This window comes from Phyllostomus discolor, chromosome 11 (genome assembly GCF_004126475.2).
Source record: "Phyllostomus discolor isolate MPI-MPIP mPhyDis1 chromosome 11, mPhyDis1.pri.v3, whole genome shotgun sequence".
NCBI lineage: Eukaryota > Metazoa > Chordata > Mammalia > Chiroptera > Phyllostomidae > Phyllostomus > Phyllostomus discolor.
The window spans coordinates 87779714-87803958 of NC_040913.2; the positions used below are offsets into that span (position 1 = coordinate 87779714).

General features: G+C 47.0%; 1 protein-coding gene across 4 annotated transcripts in view; it reads right to left on the reverse strand.

Moving 5' to 3' along the window:
- The window catches only part of TENM3 (teneurin transmembrane protein 3), a 562504-nt gene that overhangs the window by 65974 nt on the left and 472285 nt on the right, over positions 1 to 24245 (reverse strand). For 2 of the 4 annotated variants that reach the window (XM_028526435.2, XM_036011778.1), the window contains exon 13: positions 10942 to 11088. In XM_028526435.2, the coding sequence (XP_028382236.1) occupies positions 10942 to 11088 (147 nt within the window). Of the gene's footprint in view, positions 1 to 10941; positions 11089 to 12034; positions 12053 to 13604; positions 13632 to 24245 lie in introns of all 4 variants that reach the window. The other 2 variants (XM_036011776.1, XM_036011777.1) reach the window with 2 other exon arrangements.

Genomic DNA, 24245 nt, shown 5'->3' on the forward strand with positions numbered 1-24245 from the left:
AAAGAAAACGGACTCAATGGAACTGTACTGGTCGGCCTAGGAGAAGGCCAGCGACAGCACGGGCGGAGTAAGAACCAGGTCAGGGGTCCTGGCTCAGGGCCCTTCAGTCGTTTTGCCCACCTGCAGAGGAATGTAGTGAACACTCGTGGTTTCTCCCAGCCCCCATCCCCCCTTCTTTGGGCCACAGCTCTGAATTCCCATTCGGGGATCTCTCCATCCCTTCCCAACTCTCGGTCCCAGGGCATGCTGCCCTTCACCTTTGGGTCAGAAATGCACATGTGACCTGACTTGTCCAACCCGAGGGACCTGCAGGAGCTTCTAAGAGATTCCCTCCCCTCAACTCCTGACCGGCCTGGAGCTGTAATGCTGCGAAGCTCGGGGCCCGGGAACGCAGCCGTCCCGGCAGAAGCGGAGCCAAGGGCGAGGGGAAGAAACCGTGGGTCACAGGGACGTCTCTGGGGTGTCTGCAGCAAGCTGCCCCTGACCCCCTGGCCTTTTCGGTTTCAGAAGCAAAGGCAGTCCTTTCTTCTCGTGCCTGTGTGGGAGGATTTTCTGTCCCCTGAAATTGAAAGGACTTAGTTTTTCTAGAGACAGTGACCCAAAGTCTTCTCATGACTTTCCTTGTAGTTCAAAGTGAAAGCTTAATAGGTGAATACTTAAATTAAATGTATGGCACTGGACTCGTTTTACATTAATATTTTAATTTTTTCGTTACCGCAATTTCTATACATGTGAAGATGCATGAGTCAGAATTTCCAACAGGCAGATCTTATGACATCTTGTTTCCTTATGACAGATTTTCATGTCGATGTCTGTCACGCTTCTAAAAATGTGTTGTTAATTGTTTAAAACTGCATATTATTCCTTTGAAAAAATTAAAATCACGTTTTAATGAAGTCAAATGAAACTGAGCTCTGAAATTTAATAGGAATTTATTAAAATATCACTTTCTGAGCCAAAAGGCCATGAGGATGAAAAATGTCTAAATATTCCTCAATCTTTCTAGTGGAAGGAAGATGAAACTGTGCTGTAGGCCTATTTTTCATGAGGGCATATGATAATGCAATGCAGTGTATTTTCCCTCCATCTCTCACAAAGAAATGGAAGCCCAGTTATTAAAGTCGTAGACCATTGAACTATGGCCCCCAAATCATTACTGACTTCAAAAAACATGCCTAAAAAACAAAACTGCACGGATTTAGAATTCATTTGCTTGGGAGAGTCATTGAACACAAACACTTAATATTCTTTCAGGTTTTCCCCTTATATTCATTCTTTAGCATGAGTAGAAGCTATTCAATAGAGAAAGTATTTTGAAGTACTGTATTACATTGTATCTCCATTCATCTGGTCAACGAAGGGTTAAGTGCTCCCCACTCTCTTCCCCCACAATACTCCCACCGTGTCTTCCTTTAGGCAATATAGGGTTCAGTGGCCAAAGAGAAATGCTTAAATTTAGTCATTCATCTTTGTTAGTTTATAAAAAGCTCATGTACATCTGGCATGTGGTCTGCGGGTCATACAACCACGCGGGATTGACACCTTCTGAACTAATCAGCTGGAAATGCATTTTTACAAGCCTCTCTGCTACCATCAATCAGGGACGGAATCTCATTTTCAACAGCCAAGATGCAGGGGCACACTGTTTGTTATTTTGCCGCAGAGTTTATCAGTAACGTGCCCAAGCAAGTGACGGATGGTTCTGCATCTGGCTCCCTATAACTGGAGAAAACATTTTTCATTCTCTGTCTGTACGCGTATGGCCGGCGCGATCGGGTCCCACGAAGCTGATTACCAGATGGATACGGTGGCAAAATTGTCTTCGTGGAATAGCTACTCAAAATCATCGAGACTCCGTTTTAATCTTGGAGATGCCAGCTCGGCTCACATTTATATTGGTATAAAATCTGTATCTAATAGAATTAATCATACAAAAGCTCAAGAAAATCAGAAATGCTCAAACTCACTGAATAAAAATGTCAATAAAAATTAACGGCCTTTCCTCCATTTGAGCTTTCTCTCAGTTCTTAATATCATTGCTCTAGTTCTCATTTTAAAACATCCTCTTGTCTTTCTTTGGGCTTTCAGCGGCAAACTTATTTTGTAGATATTTTAGGCTTGGTGGGCCACTCGTCTCTGTTGCAACTCTTCAGCTGCCTTTCTAGCAAGCCCTGAAGCAGCCCAGTGGGGGACAGAATGTAAATAAATGGCTGTGACTGTGTTCCAATAAAACTTTATTTATAAAACCAGGTTTTAGTCCAGGGGTCATAGTTTGCCTCTGGTCTTACGTTAGAGTCACTGCCCTGCTCTGTTTCTTTGTATCCTTGAAATCATTCTTGATATTTTTTTTCTGGCAGATTTAAGGCACACTTTGCAAGATTATTAAAACTCCTGACTCCACGTCTTTCCCTAGGTTACCCTCTGCGGTGGCTTTGATTTGCTTGTCAAAACTCTTCTTCCAAACGGCTATGGGTATTTTGTTTTTCAAAACCTTGACTTACTGACTGAATAAATAGTCAGTCATCTCCTTTTAGTAAATGTTCTTTTTTACTCAAAGGATGATGTGCAACCCTGCCCCCAGAGCATCTAGAACCCCCTTTGTCCATTCCACTCCAGAAGCAGAGGTAGAAAGTTTGGTTCAATAGTTTACCTGTGGGCTTCAAAATCTTTCAAGTGTACAGGTACAACTTCCATTACCCTTTTAAGTCACCGTTTGGCAATATGCTCGGAATTCAGTTCTTTATCACTGAATTGGAATCAGGTTTGGTTTTTTGTACCTTCTTGGTTTGCCTGTAACAGCTTTCTTGATAAGTTTAGTCTCTCTGCTCACATCATTTCAGTGCTGACGACTCTAGGCTGAGCGTCCTCCTGAACTATCCACAAACTGCCTTCCGGAAGCTTCGCTTCGATATCACACAGGCATCAAAAACTTAGCATGTTTAAAACACAACACATGTGACCCTGTCTAAGGGTCCCACGCTGCCTCTTCTGTGTCACCTGTATCAGGAAAGGGCTCCACCCTCCGCCCTCCAGTTTCCCAAAGGAGGAACCCAAATGCCGCCCTTGACTCCTCTCCTCCCTCCCTTCTTCTCTGCACACGGTTACCAGCTCCTTCTCTTCTTCACCCTTTGGAACCAGCCTCTTCTTTCTGTTTCACTGAAACCATCCACCAGGCTACCATGGTTACCTCTGGATGAGATGTCAACAATAGCTGGTTTCCCAGCTCCCAGTCTTGTTCCAAATCTTCATTCCCTACACGTGAGTTAGAGTCACCAAATCAACTTAGGTCATTTTACTTCTTTAGCTAAACTACTTTCTGTCCTTGGACCCTGCCGCCTTCTGAGTGGTTAGGAGTCCTTACCATGGCTGACAAGTCCTGTCACGCGACAGCTGTTTCCTCTGCCGGGAGACCGCTAACCGGCTCTGACTCCCCACTCCCACCTCCCTCCGAGATCAGCTCAGACACGGTCTCAGGACGTTCCCCGAGGGATCATCTGCCTCACTGTTGTATCCCAGCATCTAAGATACTTCTTGGCCCCAACTTGCATACGATATATTAGCTGAATGAAGAAAAAAGTATTAAGTTCCTAGGGATCGTGGAATCTGAATGAGCCAAAATAATGTCTTAAAAGCACATTAGAACCCTGGACGGGTGGCTCAGTGGTCCAAATATGCCAAGGTTGTGGGTTCAAGCTCCGGTCACGGGATGTACAAGAATCAACCAATGAACGCACAGATGGGTGGGGCAGCAAATCCATTGCTCTCTCTCTCTTCCCTCTCTGTCTAAAATCAGTAAATAAAAATAAAAAGAAATATTTTTAAAAGGCATATTAGAGACATCTACTGGTATTCCTTTATCAACTTTTCCCTACCCCTGGATGCTATGCCATTCTTTGGAGACCTGGTTTGTTTTTACTCCAATAGGTATTTAAAAATGTTCTTGATTAATTGGACATGAAACAATTCACACAATTATAAAAGGGATTGGAAGAAATGACATGAAATGCTATGTATAATCTTACAAAATCCTTATTTAGGAAGACTTACGGCTCAGAATTCATGAATGAAAAGATAAATGCTATGGAAATTTACCTCCCATCAGTTGAATACTTCCACATGACGGAAGGCACCCTACGCAAAGTTAAAACATAAACCTAAACAGGGGGTTAAATATCTGCAGCACACCTAACAAAGAGTTGAGAAGCTGGAAAAACAAAAGGTCTTAAAAATTAAAAAGGAGGAGTCAAGCAACTCAATTGAAAAAATGGGCAAGAGAATAAGTAGGCAGCTAGCAAAAGAAGAAATACAAACTGTCAAGAAACGTATATAAAGATCATCCATCTAACTAGCAATTAGGGAAATGCAAATTAAAACAATAAAAATGGAGTCACTTCCAGCTGTCAGACAAAATTCATATTTTTCATTTCATTGGACAATTTTGTTTGTGTACGATGATTACGTACAAACTATGAACAAGGGACATAAACACCCTCAGACTGATGAAGTATAGAGAGTGAAACCCACTTACAAGGCAATTTGGCCGTCGCTCTCAAAATTAAAAATTAAAATACCCCTTGACCCAGCAATTTCACTTCTAACAATCTGTGCAAGAGAAATATTTGTCCATTTACACAAAGATTTATATGCAGATATTCTACAGAGAAATAGACAGATTTAGCACAGATTTGTCTTTAGACTAACAGCAAAAAATAAGAAACAACTAAATTATTATTAATGTAGTCGTGATAACATTAATCGGTGCCCCTGTATTTCTCTGAAACAGAATGAGATGTGCCTACAGGCACTGGCATAAAAAAAAACTCTCATACATACTCTTTGGCAGAATTGATTTTAGAACTGTACCCATCCTATTTAAAAAACGCCAATATTCATATAAATTCATCAGAGGAGGAGCAGAAATACGCACACGAGTGGCTGACAGTGGCCAGCTCTTTGACAATGACAATGTAGTGTTTGTGCGCAAAGACGACTAATCACAGCCCTCTCTGCAGGGACAGAGGCTCTTAGCACGGGGAGGAGTGTGACAACCACACCTGCCCCCGAAGAGGCGCTCTGTAAGGCCACGCCCACCCTCCCAGCGTGCAGCGGCAGCTGATGCAGCGGGTGCAGAACACAAGGGAGACCTTCCATTTCAGCCTGTGCAGCTCTGACTTTTCTCCCCTTCCGAAGCTCATTCAGAAAGTGCGAAGCCCCACGCCCTTCGTACACTGTCAGGAAGCTAATGGGGTCCTTGCTTCTGAGAGCACAAGATGGGCTTCTCTCTCCTCGAATGGGGTTGACGGGGCTCCGGGCTCTGTGGATTCACACTAACCCGACTCTCCCTGCTAAAGTGGCATCCGGTAGAGTTCGCAAACGCGTGGTAGTCCGGTAATGTACCACCCCAGGCTGTCCCTGCCGGAAACATACATCTTAGTGCCCGAGACCCTGAGTGCCCCTCTGAGTCCCAAGAGCCGGGGTCTTCTGGGAAGGGCTTACGATTCCTCGCCATTTCCTTTTTCTCTCTTCCTTCCTTCCTTTCTTTTAACCATTTCCCCTTTGTTTCCAGTTCTGTGGCTCTCATTTTACTTATTTAATTTTATTTTGAAATATGCGTTCGGAGAACACAGTGGTCTCATCTTCCTGCTGGAACCTTAAAGAAATCCATTTTCAAGCACTTCCTCCTTTTCTCTCGGTGATCTGTAAACTCAGACCACCCCCCCACCCCACCCTTTGTCATACTCATTCATTGGCGTTTTTGCCCCTCTGTTTTCCTCCGAGGCACACTCCTGCGTTTTCTTGCAGTTGGAACCTTTCATTTGTATTCTTTCCTTGTTTGTCTCTTATTACTGTTTCTGATTTCTAATTTACGAATAACCTCAATTCAATTGTGCTTTCTTTCTTTTTAAATCCTCACCGAGGATATGTTGATTGATTTTAGAGAGAGGGGAAGGTGGGTGGGGGGAGGGGGAGAGAGAGAGAGAGATATGGATGTGAGACAGAAACATCGATCAGTTGCCTCCTGTACATCCGGGGATTGAACCTGCAACACAGGTATGTGCCCTGACTGGGAACTGAACCCATGGCCTTTTGGTGTACAGGATGATGCTCCAACCGACTGAGCCACTCGCCCAGGGCTAATTATTCTTTCTTCTGTACTATCACCCATTTCCAAATACTCTTTTCAAAGAGCCTCCTTTAGGTACCTCTTCCTGACATGTCTCCACCAAGTGATAATTCTGAAGGGCAACATAAAACTATCTATTTACAAGTATATGTGTCACTCCTGACAGGGTTTGTATTTTGGCTTTCCGCTATACTTTTACAAGTTAACTATGAAGCTTTAAGTCCATCGTGTGCCCTCCACCACCCAGGATCCAGGAGAGGGCCCGAGTGGCATGCCCCAGGTGCCCACAGGGGCGCTAGCCAATGCGGACCAGACAGGGAAGCTAGCTATCGAAGGGAACTCGGACGAGATCTCTGCTGAGAAGAGAGGTGGGAACAGGGTAACTGCCGGAGATCATGCACTTTGGAGAAGTCCTCTTGTTAATAAGTACGTCAAGTTTCTACACAGATAGAACGTCTGTGGCAAGCTATAGCATCTTGATGCTGGCACAGTGGGGGCACTGTATGGGGAGCTATTTCAAGTCACAACCCCCCGCCCCAAGTGGGATTCTTAGTGGGCAGGCGAGGTAAAAGCAACACCCGTGAACGAGCGTTAGGGGGTGGGATGGCTGCCCTGCCGATTGCTGTCCCTAATGGGGAGGTGCAGAGTGTGTCAGAGGCTCAGCATGGGCTTTCTCGTTCTCCAGGGATCGGGCTGGAATTTGGGGGCATAAGGGAGGCAGAGAACAGAAGAAGATCCCCCCTGAAATCATGGAACTCTATTGGCCACACAAAATAGTGATACAAGTGCATTGTCTGGTTACATGGAAACTGAGTGCTGTATTCAGCTATAAGTATCCCTGTAGTAGAACCGGTCTTCCTGCCTCCCCAGTGCACATGTGTACCCTTTTCTTCTGGTGACACCACGTCAACTGTCCTTTGGGTAGGTGACCTAAGTCAGCCCAGTGACAGTAAGCCAGGTGCAGGCCCATGTAACCACTGGAGAAGGCGCCCACTTTGTCCGGGGTTCTCACCCGGGGGGGATGCACACCCAGAGCTGGTGGTAGTCATTTGGCCGGGGAGACAGTCACAGAATGGTGCCAGCACAGAACAGAGCAGAGGTGACAGTTGAAGTGACCCAGCTTTCTGCTCTCACTGTTTGAACACCTGTGCATTCAGAGATGTTTGAACATCTCTGAAATTGCATTATAGAAGCTAACACTTTTTTTCTTTTCTAAAGCTTAGTACCATTTGAGTGGAGTGCCCATCATGTATACTGGAGAGTCTTTCCTGGTAAGAATAATAGATAGATCCTTCGAGAACAGGAAGGATTTTCTTACTGAGGTGAAGGGAGCGTGCCTCAGTCCCCACGGCCCAGTAGAAGGGGACCCAAGGAACTAACCCGTGAGGCAGTGCAGGGTCGCCGCCCTAAAGCCCCCCCAGATCACAGAGCATTTAATAGTGACTGGTTCCCAGCTCTTCCCCTGCCTTCTCTTTGCGCTTGGCGACTTCTCCATCGGGTGAATTCTGGGGTCCGAACCTGAAACGGCTCAGTCTAGGGGGAGGCTGGCTTTGTGGTGAAGAGGGGGTTGGAGAGGACATATTTATAAGCCACGCCTGGGCATGCACTGCCGGTCATTTGCTCCGAAAGCTTTCTCAGTGACCACAGGCTATCTCATAGCTGCACCCAACGTGTCTCCATGCGCCTTGGGAGATGGTACCCACAACTCTCCGGTCCGCTGACCGTTCCTGTCCTCCACGGTGGGATCTAGAAATCTAAGCCCCCACCCCGCTCCCCGCACTGCCTGCCTTGTCCGTGCAATCAGCTTCAGCAGCCCCTGACACCTGACGGACTGAGTGGGGGGGCACCTTGTTGGTCCCATACAGCGTGGGGACCTTGGTCAGGGCCTTCATTGCGGGTCCAAGCTTGCCCTTAGTTCTGAAAAAGAGGGGCAGTAGCCCCTCTGTGCACAACCGCTGTTCATTTGACCCTTTACAAACAGCAACGCCCAGCTCCCCAGGAGGTTCGTGTCGTAGGACGGTGGAGGTGTGAAGACAGTGGCTACAGACTGGTTCCTCCAGCCTGCTGTATTGAGCCTCCTGGTGCTTGGGGAGAATTCCCTCGTGAGGCCGCTTCTCCCTGAGCATTTCAGAGATGAAAAGGGGGGGTGGGACTCTGCAGGCAAAGAGGGGTGTCCAGCCACTGAGAGCTGGACATGGAAGACCTGTATGTAGGCTTAGGCAGTGGACACGGGGGCACCAGACTTGGTAAAGGAAAACATGCTTTATAGGGCGAGGAAAGGACCCATATTTCACTACTTCTCCGTATGTAGTTGTTCTTACCAATATTTCTTAATCTGTCTTATGCAGTTCTGGAAAGGGTAAGCAACCTTCTTTGTCCTTTTCTTTGTCTTTTTACAAAGACTGTGTCCTATGAAGTAGCTCAGGCTGGACTAGCAGCCCTTTACGCGGTGTGTTTAATTTCTGGCGGGGCCAAATCAACCTCTCCATCCTCTCTTCCTCCCCAGTTACTGAACGTGTTAAATCACGTTCCTTCGCTGCTTTGTGGCTCACCCACCATTCGGACACCAAGCTGAATTTAGACAATGGATCTACACATCGTACAGTTCACCGTCTGCCATGGGATTTCAGGTATTGCTCTTATTTGAAAACGTTCTCTTCGGTCGCCTTCATGTCATGATCCTGCTGTCCTCCACTGCCAGAGGTGCGTCTTGACCGGGGCTGTGATGGGGAGAACATCGTCTCCGTACCCACAGCCCAGCTGTGGTCCCCCAAAACCCTCGAGCTCGGGTGACGAGGCACCCAGTTCAGTCTCCGAGGGGGCACTGAGATCCCTTCTGAGAAGATCAATGAAACTGGGCTTGGGACGGGAATACAAACGATATGAAATAAGCAGGGACACCGCAGGGGGTCTTCCATCAGCTGGGGCTCCCCCAGGAGGGGAGGCCTGCAGACAGCCAGTTCCGTGCTAATGAGAGTAAACAAAGGGGGAACGAGGCCAATTCACAGCTGATACATTTTGAGGAAAGGGAAAAACCGCCTTTGCCGATCACAATACCGAGGAGTTGATTAGCCCGTAAATTACTCCTCGGCGTCTCTGCAGACACGGCCCTGCAGCTGGCTTCCCTCTGAGAGCCCGTGACCTGCCGAGTGCAATTCCCTTCTGGAAGACAAACTCCAAAATATCTGCCTGGGGAGGAAGAACAGCAACAGAAAACAATGGGACAGGGGCTTTGGGGGACACCGGCCAGGAAAGCTGCCATCTGGGCAGTGGCTCCGAGAGGACTAATGCCACCGTTCCCACCAAGTGCCGTTAAGAGGAGGCGGGGGCGACAGGGTCTCCCTGGACGGGAGAAGCTGCGGGGGCTGAGGACCTCCTCGATCCGTCGGGAGCAGAGAGCCAAGGAGGCTGCAGCTCAGAACTTGTGACTCCTTTCTCTTGATAGTCCGGGTGGAAAGGAAACGTGAAAATAGTTCACGGTCTGCTCAGAACTAGAGGGGGGATTGCGGCTTCTCGTCAGGACGACGAGACACAGCTAACATGTGGTTTGAGAATGACCGTGGGCTCAGGCTGCGTGTGTGCACTTGCACGCGTGTGTGCACGCACGTGTCTGCATGTGTTCCCACACACATGCATCATTTATGCGTGCGCGCACACACACGTGCACAGGGGTGCGTGTGCTGGGGTACCAGGAAAGCTCGAGGGCCGGTTTTGGTCACTCTGCCTCCTGCAGAGCAGGAGCCCGGCCCGCTCTGTACGGAGGAGAAGGCTGACGCAACTTCTCTGGCCACGTCGTATCAACTGCAATTAGTCAAATGAGCACTTTTGAAAGCAGAAGACAGAGAATCGAATAATAATGGCTGCTGCATACAACATACCCTGTGCCTGGCAACAGGCTACATAGCAAAGACCTACATGCTCTCTCTTTATCCTTTCAAAACCTCTTTTATTCCCGTTCACAAGTGAAGCAGTTGGAGCTGAGAGATCAGAATCTCGCGTGAGGTCACGTCAGCACTATGAGCTGGAGCGAAGATCCGACTCCGAAACCTGACCTCGTGACGGACGCTCTGTCTACCACCCACGTGCACGGTCCCAGAGGGCAGACGACACACGAGGGAGGGAGCGGGGCACGCACCGCCACCCGCAGTGGCCCCGGACGCCCAGCTGGGGACCGAAGCCTTTGTAACGCTCAGTCCTGCAGGCAGACCACACCACCAGCCCAAAGGGCATCTACGTTGGCTCTCTGGTCCCCGAACCTCAGCGACGGCGGCTGGGGGTGTGTCCACGGGGCACAGGCAGCACTTCCTAACCCGGGTCTTCCTCTGGGTGGAGTGTCGGAATCCCTCCCTCGGGGCGTAAGGCTGAGGGTGGGGAGAGGGTGGAAACCCAGCTCCCAGGGGCCCGCTGTCCGCTACTGCCTCCCGTGGGCTCCCAGGCCCGTCCACGGAAGAGGCGGGAAGACGCCTGGCATCAGTCGGGCTGCTGAGTTGTTCGATGACTGCTTTGGAGCTCCCAGTTCTCAGGGCCTCCATATCTCAGGGAGGATAATCATCGCCAGAAGTTAGGAAGAGGGATGGAGAACAAGGCGCATCCCCCAGCAGCCTGGTTGCCCTGCCTCTTCCCCAGATGGCAACAGTCTCGGGGACCACAGGGGTCGCGTGCAACCCCTCTGTCAGCACGCACGCACTTTTCAACCAGTCCCGTCAGGTGCGGATCTGAGCTCTGGGGCGCGGGGCGACAGAGAACGATGTCCTCGCTGCACCTCGGACACCTGTGCCCTGGCCCGCCGTTGCTTCTCCCCGCCCGGCACGTCCTACCTCCTTCGTTGTCCTTGCTGTCCGTGCACAGGGTCTCCATGGCCACGTCGCAGCCCGCTCCTCTCCACCCCGGCTGGCAGACGCAGTGCCAGCCGTTCTGGTCCAGCGTGCACCTGCCGTTGCTGTTGCACAGACCCGGGCAGCCCTCTGTCAAAAGACACAAGGAGAAAAAAAAAACACGGGGGATTTGAGTGCCGGATGTTTTCGCACCTCCGATGAACAGATAAGGGACACTGAGTGGGAACAGGCCTTTGTAAACAGCACAAATACTGTAATTGCACATGTACAGGAACAGCAACATTATCTAAGGAATCTAATTCTTATCCAAGTGGCATCTTTGATTGGCCTGACCCTTGAGACACCACTTACCTGGGCAGGACAGAAATATATGCAACAACCCACTAAATAGCTGCGGGCCAGACAAAATTAACTTAAGGTTTTTTTTGTTTTTTTTTTTTCCCTTCAGCAAAGCAACGAGGTCAATTGGTTGATGGCACGGTGTGAAACAGCATCTCCATGCGGTAATTTCAGAATCCCTGGTATGGATTTTTAATCTGCGGTCAACATTACCGGTCACTCATTGGGACATGCCCTTCTTAGAGCACCTCGTTGCTTTAACAAATTCCCTCTAAATTCAAAAGCATGGAAGTGGGGGGGGGGTGAGGCTATGCGTGACGTTCCAAAGAGACCATTAATTTTATCTGGCCCCAGAGTTGCCGTGCAGTCATGTGAAATTACAGTGCATTAAATCATTGCACAAAGTATAGGCCAGTATTGATGACTATACTTTATGCCGGGAGTACATTCCTTGTCACAGAAGAAGCAAAGCCCGGGAAATCGTGAAGCAGCTTAGCGTCTATTCTAACAAACACCGGGGTTCAGGCTGCATACGGATGGGACAGGACCGACAGGATTTCCAACTGAATGTGGCAGCTGTGCATATTTGGTTACTTAGGACGGACAAAATGAAATACCAGAAGGACCACAATAAAACATTGATAGACTGAACAAAAACACGGTAGTGACGTGCTTCAAGACAGAGAGCGAGAAGTGATATTTGGTGACAATCTCCCTAAGGCTTTTAGGCTGTTACCTTTATATCCTATCTTGTCTGCTTTTATGGGCAAGAAGGGAAAATTTGGGAAACAATTAAAATAATTTAATAGACCCAAAATCTATAATTGTTTCAGTCTAACATGACATTTAAAGAAAACAGTTTTTTTTTTTTTGCGTCTTTCTAATGATGATATCTGGCATGCGGCCGACATGACCTGTGCATGAAGATGACACTTGGGGAGCTTCTGGTGGCCGTGTCCATGAGTTTGGTATGACACTGACAGACACAAGGACAGCAATGCTCTAATGTGGTGAGAAGCACTGGTTAGAAACCAGGTCTGTTTGGACAGGACTGTTTATAATTTGGTATACAATATGTATCAGTAAAAATACTTGCTATCGCAATCAGGGTTTATGAGACAGCTTCTCAGAACTGGAATGCTCTTCTCATTTTGGGGACAAAATTTAAGGGGACAATCTGCTTAAAGATGTTTATTTTAAGTCTGTGTTAAGAGAAGCACTCATGCATTGGCGTCCCCTCCTCCACAGCGAAACTTGCAAGTATCGCCAAGAGACATCCTGTCTCTTAAGATTAGAGTTAACAGAAAGAAGAAAATTTTGACCGTCTCTTGAGGCAGGGTATAATAAAATTATACTTATGGATACCATCAGGTCAAGATGAGATTAATTTTGCTGCTTCCTTTCTTTCAGACAATTACTGTCTGCATTTCTCGATGATTTAATGCATAAAAGGTGAATTTTCTTTACGGACGTTTTTGTTTTGTCTTTCACGAAAAAGATCCAACTGCCCCTCTGACAGGGAGGCGAAGCAGCTGATTGCGTGTACACAGAGTTCTTGTATAAAAAAAGCCTGGATATTGCCATGAATATTTGCATATTCTAATGAAAAACACAAACAAGGAATAGAAAATAGGTAATCTGAGGAGAAAGGGAAAGGGAATTTTGGGGAAAAAATATTTTTCACCTATTTCTACGATAACTGAAGACAGGAGAATCTGCTGTTTTCTGCTGAGCATATTACTGTGTGCTTTATAGAAGGCACACTATTTCTGCAGTTTTTAGAAAATAATGAAACAGATTATGATATCACATGGATTTTGAAACATTGAGAGGAAGCCAAAGAAGTTTTCTTATGAAGATCAATGAGATTTCTCTCAGCATACGTTAATCCAAATCTTCTTTCGATTGGCAATTTCTTATTCTGCAGTGTGAGAGCGAGCAATTGCGATTCTTTACTTTAGAATGTAACACTCAGTAGAGGAATTGCCAACAACGAAGGTCTTAAAACAGAAATGGAAAATAATAAATAAATACGTAAACAAAAAACAGCAAATGTACTGTTATCTTCAGTTTGGGGGTTCCAGTGAAGCCCTTCACATAGGAATGAAATCTGGGGTAACCGAAAATTATAAAAATGAGACACAGACATTTAAGTCTTTGTAATTTAAATCCAAGGCATTTCCTGACTTATAATTTACAGAAATATGCATGAAAAACAGTCTATTTTCACCCCTAATGCAATCTGATACACAGTTATATAATATATATATATGTAGACGTGCCGACAAAGAGCAAGTATACAGTACCTTTAACTATCTTATCCAAATAGTGAGCTTGAGAAATTAAAGAGGAAAAAAAAAGAGAACAGACAGACATTTCAGAAGTGTCACAGGGGACAAGGAAATTTTCAGAATTCACATGCAAACCGAGTAGCTGCGGCTGACGTAAGACTCACAGAACACGACAGAGGGGCACTTCCGAGCTTCTAAAAATGCAACACGTTCACGGTTTAGCGAACGTGGCCGTGACTCCAGGAAACACTCCGCATTTTCAAGAAACGCATGCAGGCCCACTAGCGCCACCTTCCCCGGGCTGTTAGGCGTAACCCCCACCAGGTACCTGACCTGCCAGGGAATGGTGGAAATTCACAACCGTGAGAGCTACGAATAATCAAACTGTGATTTTTGGAGGGGGGTGAGAAAAAAATTCAGTGTTTGGAAAGTTTGTTTTTCATAGAACGGTTTCATCGGGGCTCCACTGGGGAAGGACAGAGAATGCCACGAGGGCCCGGAGCAGCCGTTTCTGGGGGCTCTGACGCTGTCTTTCCTCGACCTGGGAGACAGGGGCCTGCTTCGTGCACCGGCCCTCCTGGGTTACTTGCACATTTATAAACCGTGCAACTATCACGGTTCGTACATAAGCAAGAAAAAGAAATTGAGAACCCTCGAGCAGGTGGAGCACATTTAACGTATTATTGAAAAAGGCCAGTTCGGTAGACAAGGGTGAATTCAGGGGCTTTGCACTCTGTGTCAGGGGCTCAGTGGTGGGTCCCACGGACCGTCCACTGGGAAGTACGGGCTGTTCTGAGACCCCGTATCTTTTCAGGGTTCGTTCGGCAATGGGCTCGTTTCCGACAAAAGCGTGGCGGGAGCGGTCAGGATGAAGACCGAGTCTCTGACTGTCCCTGTTCCTTTACTCCTTCACGAGGCCACGGGGCGGCCACCCCTTCCCTCCGGAACAGAGAAGCGCACACCTCTCTCCTCTCCACGTGGAGATCTGACACGTTCCTAACAAGCCTCAAATCCTCCGGCTTTGTCAAAACTCATGCATCTTTAATGACCTAAAATTGCTTTTCAGAGATGCTGCCGTTGATCGGTGTTCCTTCCTGACACGTGCCCGTGGCAGCCGCCCTCTGCGCGGAACGATTTAAACTGGGACTTTCAGCGGGGCCGCTGGAGGCTGGCGGCTCCACCACTGGTGCAAACGAGGCCGTAAGTGGTTCTGACACATCTGTACTGTGTGCATAAGAGGACCCTTCACTTGGCCACAGGACGCCATTAGCGGCTTCGGAGGTGCATTTAAAAATGAGCGTGTTTATAGCTAATCGACAATGTGTTGCAGGGGGGTTCAGGTGAGGAGGAAACAGCGGTGGGTACTCCTCTGAAATGATAATTGATTACAAATGATCCCGTGTTCAGACAGTAAAATAAAAATGGATCATTGAATAACATCATCCATAGGATTTCTTAATAATTCATGCTAAACCTTATATAATCTAGTAGAGCCTCTTAATAATGTCTAAAAAAATTCTGATTTAGATAGGGTAGTATTTCTGGGGGAGTTCTTAAAAACTAATAACACTGATCGGAGGTGGGGAGTGAGCCTTTGGCTTTCAGACCAGGCCCGCTTCAGCTCACACGACCAAACTTAGGAATGTGATTAATTCTGACCTGGATTAGTAGATCTGAAGTAGGAATAAACTATTTCTAATCTAGCTACTCCCATTATTTTAGCAAACAGAATCAATTATGCGACACAGATCGAAAAACAGTGGTAAAGGTAAAGTTTGTCATTGAGGCAAGAGCACATCGGAAGTGAAGCTGAAATTAGAAAATACATTTAAAATACACAGGTTAAAATTACACAACACTTTTAAATGTTAAAAATAATTAACAAAAGTTTCGCAAAAAGTTAAAAACCAATCATAAGAAAAATATACATATGTATTGGAAAAAAAGATACCAAGGTTTGTCATTTGCAATTTTATGTGATAGGAAATAATTACGGGGCTGATAGTTTAAAACCAAGACAGAAAGAGGGAACCGTGTGAGGGCATCCAACCCAGGATGGCTAGGAATGTGGCCCGACACCAAACTGTAAATTTACTTAAAACCATTTCTTGCTCATCAGTTCTTGTTAGTGTTCGCATGTTTAATGTGTCACCCAAGACAACTCTTCTTCTCCCGCTGTGGCCCAGAGACGCCAAAAGGTTGGACACCTCTGGGACTCTCCATCCTGGCTTTGAGAATAAAATTTCTCATAGAATCACAAAAGCCCGGTCCTACATAATAAAGAAGTTAAAGGGAGATGTCAATATATGAGGTTCAAATAATGATTAAAAATAATAATGGCAGCCAAAGAAGTCATTTTTTAAGCCCCTGCAGTAAATCACTGGACAAATGCAGGCATGTTGGAAGAAGCCACGGGGAGCAATAATCATAAAGATAATACAGCATATTTAAAAATTAATATGCCTAACGAATGTTAAAATGCACATTAAATTGCAAAAAAAATTAACCGACACCGAAGGAGAACCATTCCTATTAGATCTACTAAGAAGTTTTGAATTTGTTTTACAGAAGAAAACTCTTGTAAAAATGAGTGCTAGACATATAAAACGGAGCGCTTTAATGGAACTATTCTCCGGTAAAACGTATTCATGAAATACTTTCCCTGGAGTTTCAGTTATTTGTCTTTTAAGAAGACCCATGCGGAACAAAGAGGGGAGTGCGAACGGTATTTCCTGGAAGATCGTGATTCTTGAATCTTCTGGTGTCTCAGATCGGAGAAAAGCGGAGAAAGTTATGGATCCTCTCCCAGGAAAAAAAAAAAAACCGTGTGCGCATGCTCACAAACACCAAGTGCTACCTATGATGTCAGCTCCTCCACGAGCTCTTGGTCTGTAACTAGCAGAGGACGAACTCCTGGCTGACCTATGAGCAATTCCCAAACACCCAGCTCTGGCCTGGGGCTCTTTCTCTGGTTCACACCCCGTTCAGAATACTCCAGGAGACGGTGACACACCGCTTGCTCTTAACCACAGCATCACAATGCTTCTTCTTGGAGATTTGGAAACAGAGAATTGTTCTTCAGCAGAAGAAACTGATAGAAGGATCGAGAAATACCATGCAGACATTCCCGACCTCCCACAAATTCCAGGAATTTCAGCAGCTATTTCTTGCCCCAGAGCCACAGGACAGTCCCACCCCTCTGGCCAGGTCACCTGTGTGGCCTCCTTGGGAAAGCCCCAGGTGGTTCTCGCTTAAATGGCATAATCCTGGTGAGTGGTTTTTCAACGCCAGGGTGAATTCTTGGCCTTGATTGTCTCTCTTTCAAAATACAGGGCCTGGCACAAATAATGCCCCCTTTTTCAATGACAAACTCTTGTATTACAAAATTGTAAGCAGGTCATTCTGTAACCTAACACTATCCCACTCAAGCCCCCCACACTGTCCTTGTAGGTGAAATGTTCAAATTCAAAGTATAGATGATCACACCCACGTTATCACCCTACCAGCCACACCCAAGCAGGCGTCACTTCTGCAGGACCCTGGACGTTCAGGAACAGTTACCCCAGAGCACCAGTGCCCAGCCCGGGCACCAGAGGTCCTCAGTCTACCTGCTGTACAGGTGGACAAAGTCCCAGTGACTGCTGAGATGTGGGAGAAAGGCTCAACTCATCGGGACTTAAAATGAAAATCCAAGCTCACTTGAAACGTTAATCTGTTGACACAGCCTGGTAAGAATTGTGGTAACCTGTTCTAAAAGCGCCCAGTTTAGAAAACCTACTGGCAAGATGTTAAAACGGAGGGATACAACCAGGAAAAACAAAAGGAAAGAAGTTTGAAACATCAAAGCAGCAGCTCAGCCCTTGTGTTAAGGTCGTGGAAGAAACAGCCGCTGAGGAGCAGTCCCGAAGAAGGCTGCTGAAGATGAGCTGGAAGGGGTGTGTGTGGCCGCCCTGGGGAGGGGTGGGGACAGCTGGCCGTGTCTGTGGCACAGGATCAATTCCAAATTTGCTTTACTTTACACGGACGCTTAAAAACACAGAGGAGAAACAAAGGCAAACCACGTTGGTTAGGCAGCTCACAAGCAAAAACTGCTTGTGTATTCGTAGTCGCTGATGTGTGTGGCTATGAACTATTCACATTGTTTCTGCCGTCAGCCACATGTGTGGTCGGAGCATATTAAGTGGCACAGTCTTCTCACGGGCTCCTGAACTGAATCCTGGGTCCAGCCTGGGCACAGGCAAGTAAGACAGCATCCAGAAGCCCGACAATAGTTCTCAGCTTAATTACGACGATAAAACCTTAGAGGCCCAGCTTCAGACGAGGATAACTTGATCAGAGGAGCACAGAAGAAAACATAGGCATAGTTTCCACTGTGGCTGTTACTGAAAGTCCTTGGAGCCGAGGACGAATTTTTACTCGGCACTGTGTGTTTCATAAGACTTTATAACACAGACTTTAAAAAATGATTCACATTAGTATCTCATTAATGTCTTAAGTAGGTATTGTTTTCAGATTATTCACGTGCCACCTCCTGTGGAATGACGGAAAAGGTGTCGTCTGCAAGTGAGGACATATTAAATCTATTTATCCCAATCGGCAACCGTCTAAATCAGCACGCGAGCTGCATTGCAGCGGCTGGGTGTTCCTGAGCTGGTCCGTGCTGCACTGTTTATTACTGAGTGCCCTGCCATAAGGGATGATGACGCTGACCTAATTTTGAACACCGTAAAACAATTTACTCAGGCCCTTAAAATGCTCTCTCTCTTCACAGAACTCTCACTCTGAGATCAGGATAAAACATCGCAAATGTTTTATCCTGTTTAGGAGGTGCCATTAATTTGAATTTTTAACAACTAGTGGGTGAGGCTGGGTCAGTAATGGAAAACAGTTTGTGTGTTTGTACGGGCACATGTAATTAAAAGAGCTTTTGCTCCTCTGACACTGGTGATGCTTTTTTGAAAATCCGTTCTAAATAATTGCTTTTGAAAGCTTGCATATTTTATTCCTTTCATAATTTGGAAATTTGATGTAAATATTGTCTGTATAAATACAATGCTTCTGATATGCACCTACCCAAGCGAAATACCATTCTGTGCTTTGGAATATCAATTATACCAACACATTCCAAAACAATGACATACAGTAACATTTTTCCTGATTTAAGTCAGCCCAGAAATATTTCTATTCTAAGAAAGAGGTGCTTTGTGATAACCCAAATCTTATAAAGTCAGTCCCGTTGAAAAGTGCCATTAGGAGCCACAGAGCTTGGAATAGACAACTGGCTGAATACTGTTTGGTATTTTCCTAGAGTTTAGAATCTTCCTGCCTTGCCATGGACTCCATCTACGTAAGGCGAGCACCAGCAGGACCCTCGAGCCGACGGCGCACAGTGGGTGCGGGTGTGTGTGCAGCCCCTGGGGGGACGCGGCCGTTGTGTGGCCTGTGACACGTGATTGTGGTGGTTGTCTTTGCACAGGGCGTGATTTCGGCCACTGGACCACACACATCAATGTGGCAGTTAACCCCTGTCTCCTTGAGACTCCGTGCTGGAGTTCACTGAACAGCAGAAGAAAAGTCACATTGCCTCGGGACTCCCCGGATTGAGAAAAACAGCAGGTACACCGTGGTGCTCTGATTTGGGGAATCACACTGTCCAGAGAGAGCTCTGAGCGTGAGTAAGGGAAGGCAGGAACTGTTGGTTTTCACACTGAACGAGTGCTTGCATCTTTGACGTTCAGAGATGAGGAACACCACTGTGACAGTCACTGAACTGGGGTCCGTGTCACCAACGCATCTAATGGCAGGAAACCTCGGAAACGACCTGCCCACCGGGTCAGCATCAATGAGGGTGACTTTTTGTCTCTCATCCCTGCCTTCATTTTCCCATAACATTTGATATTTAAGAGAAACAAGGAGAATAAGACAGAAATAAATGTGTAGAATATCCTTGGGCCCTTCCCTTGTTAGTTTTCTTGAAGATATCAGGGGAAGCAATGAACGAACTTGAACCATCCTTTGAACTCACCGAAGATAAACTGACATTTACTTTGGAGAGACCATCGATGGCTCTTTCCGAAGGCGACTTACACAGAGAGTAACTTCTCTCTGTCTGTGGGGAGAGAGAGCGCACCGACGGCTGGCAGTCGTATTTGGGGCACCGACCTTCTCTGAGCCTCTGTCCACGCGCCGATGGCACTGGTTTACCAGCCACCGATCCGCTTTCCGCGCTTCTCCCTGGCCCATGCCTATGCACGGTATTCAGTCTACTAACTTCAGCTGGTAGAAGAACCAACACTGTAAGTAAACTTCACTTCTGGAAGGTGCTCTGTAGGGTTTTCAGTAACTAGTTTACAATTTCCTTAAATCCTTCACAGTGTAAGTTAATTTCCCTCAAACTCTTTTTTTGTTGTTCTAATTCTTTTTATTTTGGCAAACTATGGGTCCTGTTATCAGCTATACTTCACATTTTTCTGAATTAAAAAGTGACATTTTTATTATCGAGATATAATTGATATCATTCTTAATGGATTCATTTCATATGATAATTCAATCTTTCATGACAGGGACATAGACATTAATTTCTCTTTGTCACAGGAAAAAAATAAATGTCACTTGTTCCACTGTGCACAAACACAAGAAACAATGCAAAGGTAATCTAGGGAGCAGCACTGTCTAGTGCTTGAGAGTATGGGCTTGGGAATGGCTCACGTGGGTTTGGGTTCTGGTTCCGTTGCTTACTAGCTGTGCATCCAGAAGAGTTACACACCCTCTCTGAGCCTGGGTTCCCTCAATGGAGATTTTAACAGCTTCTCCTGGTAAGGTAGTTGCGAGGATTAAATGAGATAATATAAGCAGAGGACTTTGCATTGTGCCTCAGCGCAGAGTAAACACCCGGTAAATATTAGGTATTATTACTTCGGCTGATTAATATGGTCTGGAAAGGGCAGAGTCATGAAGCAGTTGGTATCTGTTAGGAGACTGTGCAGTGAGGGGGAAACCTGGCCGGAAGCAAAGGAGCCTGGGATGGCCGAGGACCCGTTTCCCGAGCCGCGAGGGCCGCTCTGCCCAGAGGGTGCGGGAGGAGCCCCCTTCCGCTCCGCCCCCCATGGAGAGGCCAGTTCCCAGAGTGGGGACACCCCCCTTTGGGTGAATACGGTTTCTGATTCCTCGTCTCCCACGGACCCCTTGACGGTGCGTCCGCCTGTCCCCCAGCACAGTGGGATCCTGCCTCTGGGCACAGAGACCACATGGCATGGTTCAGGGACTGCGGAGCACTGACTGACCGGGGTGGCAAGCACAGCGTGGGGAGTGCCATCGGTAACACTGTAACATCTAGGCATGCTGCCAGGTGGGTGCCGGCAATATCTCGGGGGGCACACTTCGTAGAGGGTATGACCGTCTTACCAGGAGGCTGCACACCTGAAACTAACACACAATAATACAAAAGGAAAACTAATCGAAAAAAAAACTAATAAAATTATTCATATTAAAAAAGAACCTATCACAACTTGTTCTTACAGAGTTTGTGTTGCCTCCTTAGTGATGTTATTTGAGCAGGTAAGTGAATGCTTCCTAAAGAAGTGGAATTATCTGTGTAAGTGTTCGTACACCCTGCTCACAGACTCGGAAACACAATCGCGGTGACAGCGACTCCTTGGGGACTGGGACGGGAATGCACCGCTTTCCCCGCGCACACTGCTCTCCCGACGCCGGGGCTTTGCGGAACACTCTGCATCGTGAAAGGTGCTGAGCAGAAGCGGCAGGTGGCACGTGTGGTCGCTCCTAGACTCAGGAGACCACCCGCTCTCGGCCGAGGCAGCCCTCCCCAGGGGCCGGTGGCGGCTCCGGTGGGTGTCGTGCTGGTCCAAGCAGTCGGAACTCCCACCTCGCACCTGCCCTGGTCACTGTGGTGCAGGGAGAGTGCCTCTGGCGCAGGAGGGGCTCGGGAGTGTGCGGTGACCACACGGAGAGCGTCCTCTCTGCTCGTTATGGCAGCTCCACGGTGGCTTCCCCTTGCAGACGCCAATGCATTTGGAGTGCATCACACACGTGCATAATAATCACGACGGGGAAGCACCTTCCGAGCCAAGAGTTGGAGTGTGTGTGCAAAGCATCATTTGACACTTCATTGTTCACGTGGGGACTAATTAATGAATACCTAGCGCCATTAATTCACAATTAGATCGCTTATGTTTAACCACACACTTTCTATGCATACGTATATAAATATTAATCTTGGGTAGAACAATAATCATCCCGCGCCACAACAATTAAACAGCTGTAACCTGTCTTGCGTGTTAAGTGATGGAGCTGTGGGTGAGCTCCACCGGCAGATGGTCTCACCCACCCATGCTTAATGTTAAAGATGCTTTTTTTAAAAAAGAGGTGTTGACAAATCAGAAGAAATAGGCATAGATGCAATGCAAATCGGGCCATTTGCAATGTAGATTACCCTGAAACTAATTCGGTGTGTAGCAAAGAACCAGGCGCTGTTGTGCAGGGAAGACATTATATTACGCTGGGATATGGTAGGTTCCCCACCAACATAATTATTTCCCAATTTCGTTCAATCAACAGAGTTTAATGGAAAAGCAGCTGGCAAAGTATTCATATTTATGGATCTCCTTTGGCTGCTCCTTAATTTATCCAAGGCGCATGTCTGTTAAACCCCAGGAATAATAGCTACACTGCAGACAGCTGTTTCCCGGTCTCACTGCGGAGACTCTGCAAGAGCAGAGGGCCCGGGAACCCGCCACGAGGAAGAGCGGTGGAGGAAGACCGCCCGTCCTCGCCCCCAACCTGGGCAAGCAGCACGTTGCACATGAGAAGGGGGAGGGGCCAAGGCTCGGGATGGAGTCACGCCACAGCCAAACGAACGTTTCAGAAACGAGGCAGAGGGAAAAGAAACTGGTTCAAGATGAAAGAAGAGAGGTTATTTCCAGTGTGTTGCAGGCAAGAACAACAGGGACCCACTTCCCCCACGGAAGGGGCACTCAGGGGCCCGCGGGGGAAGCAAAGACCGTGGCCCTTGAAACCGTGGGCTTGGTCCTTCTACCCTGACCTCGAATCAGACGCAAAGCTCCGACTTTCTCTTTTTCCCTCCCTGCAGGTAATAAGTATTTCTGCAGGCAAGGAGCACGACTTGAAATTCACATTCCTCTTCCACCAGGTGGCTGGCACTCCACCGTCACCTGGCCTGAGTTGTAGGAAGGATGTGACCAATTTGCAGGCTGGCACTAGTCAGTCACAGCCTTCGCCCTCCTCGCTCCTGTGGTAAAACAGCTGACGACATGGCACTTGGTGCCCGGTGTCACTTCCGAACGCCTCGCACCCAAACTTCTCAACCAAAGTCTTCTGCTCAGCTTGGCAAGAACGGAAGGGAGTGATTTTCATTTTTAGCTCTGGCTAAACTGTGCGTCTGGTCGGCTGAGCTCTGACACCTTCTATCTCCTGGATGTTCGTGGAAATTAAGGTCTCAGGTGGTTTTTAAAACATGCAGATCGATGAGGGGCTCCAAGTGGAGAAAGACACAGGGCGGTGTATTCGTAAAGGAACAAAAGGGCAGACTTCATAAAACAATGCCATACGAGTATGACATATAATTCAACTGGCTTTTATTTAAACATCATGTCTCTTCCTAAGTTTTCTAAAAAAAATTAAATTGACTTAAGATGAGAATGAGGTTCAAGGAGGCCAAGGGAGAGCCTAGGCAGATGTGCATTTTAAAAATCTGTCACGGAACGTAACATTGTAATTCAGATGGACACATCAAAAAATTTTCTTGGGATAATAATTCTAGTTTACAAATTGCTTCCCTAAGACACAGAGCACCTATACAGTAAATTATTATTTTTTAAAGATTTTAAAAAATTTATTTATTTTTAGAAAGGGAAGGGAGGGAAAAAGAGAGAGAGAGAGAGAGAGAAACACCAATGTGCAGTTGCTGGGGGTCATGGCCTGCAACCCAGGCATGTGCCCTGACTGGGAATCGAACCTGCGATGCTTTGGTTCGCAGCCCGCGTTCAATCCACTGAGCTACGCCAGCCAGGGCTACAGTAAATTATTTTTAGAAACATAAACAGACCAGCAAGAAAACTACTAAGTTCCTGGGTTCAGTAGGAAAGAACCAGACAGAAGACCGCAGAAGGGGAGGAATCAGGTTTCTCAAGGCTGAAATAATCAGGCATATTCCAGTGACGCCTAAGTGATCACAAAACAATACGCATGACCAGCACCTCCTTACATGCTTCTCCCGTCTCCGGAAAACAACGGTGGCTTCAACCCTCCACTGTTTCTGAACACAGCTGCCTCTCAAGCCAGTGAGCCTGGCAACAAGCTGAGTAGAAATAACCCTGATTTACGGTAATTATGGGGACCCCCGTGACGCCCCAGGAGGAGACTGGAGGGGAAATCTGCCCAAATAACCCTCATAGGATGGGATTCATGATTGCATGGCTCTGAAGAATGTAAGGCATCTGTCCACTGAAAAATGCAAAATTCCAATGGTCCCAGGCTGTCCATCCCCTGAAGGGAAAGATACATGTTAGATCCAGATGTAGTCACCCACAAAATAACTGCCTACCTCTGGAACTGGATTTCAGAGGTCCTAAAACACGCCCCTTGTCTAAAGCAGAGAACACACTGAACACTTCCCGA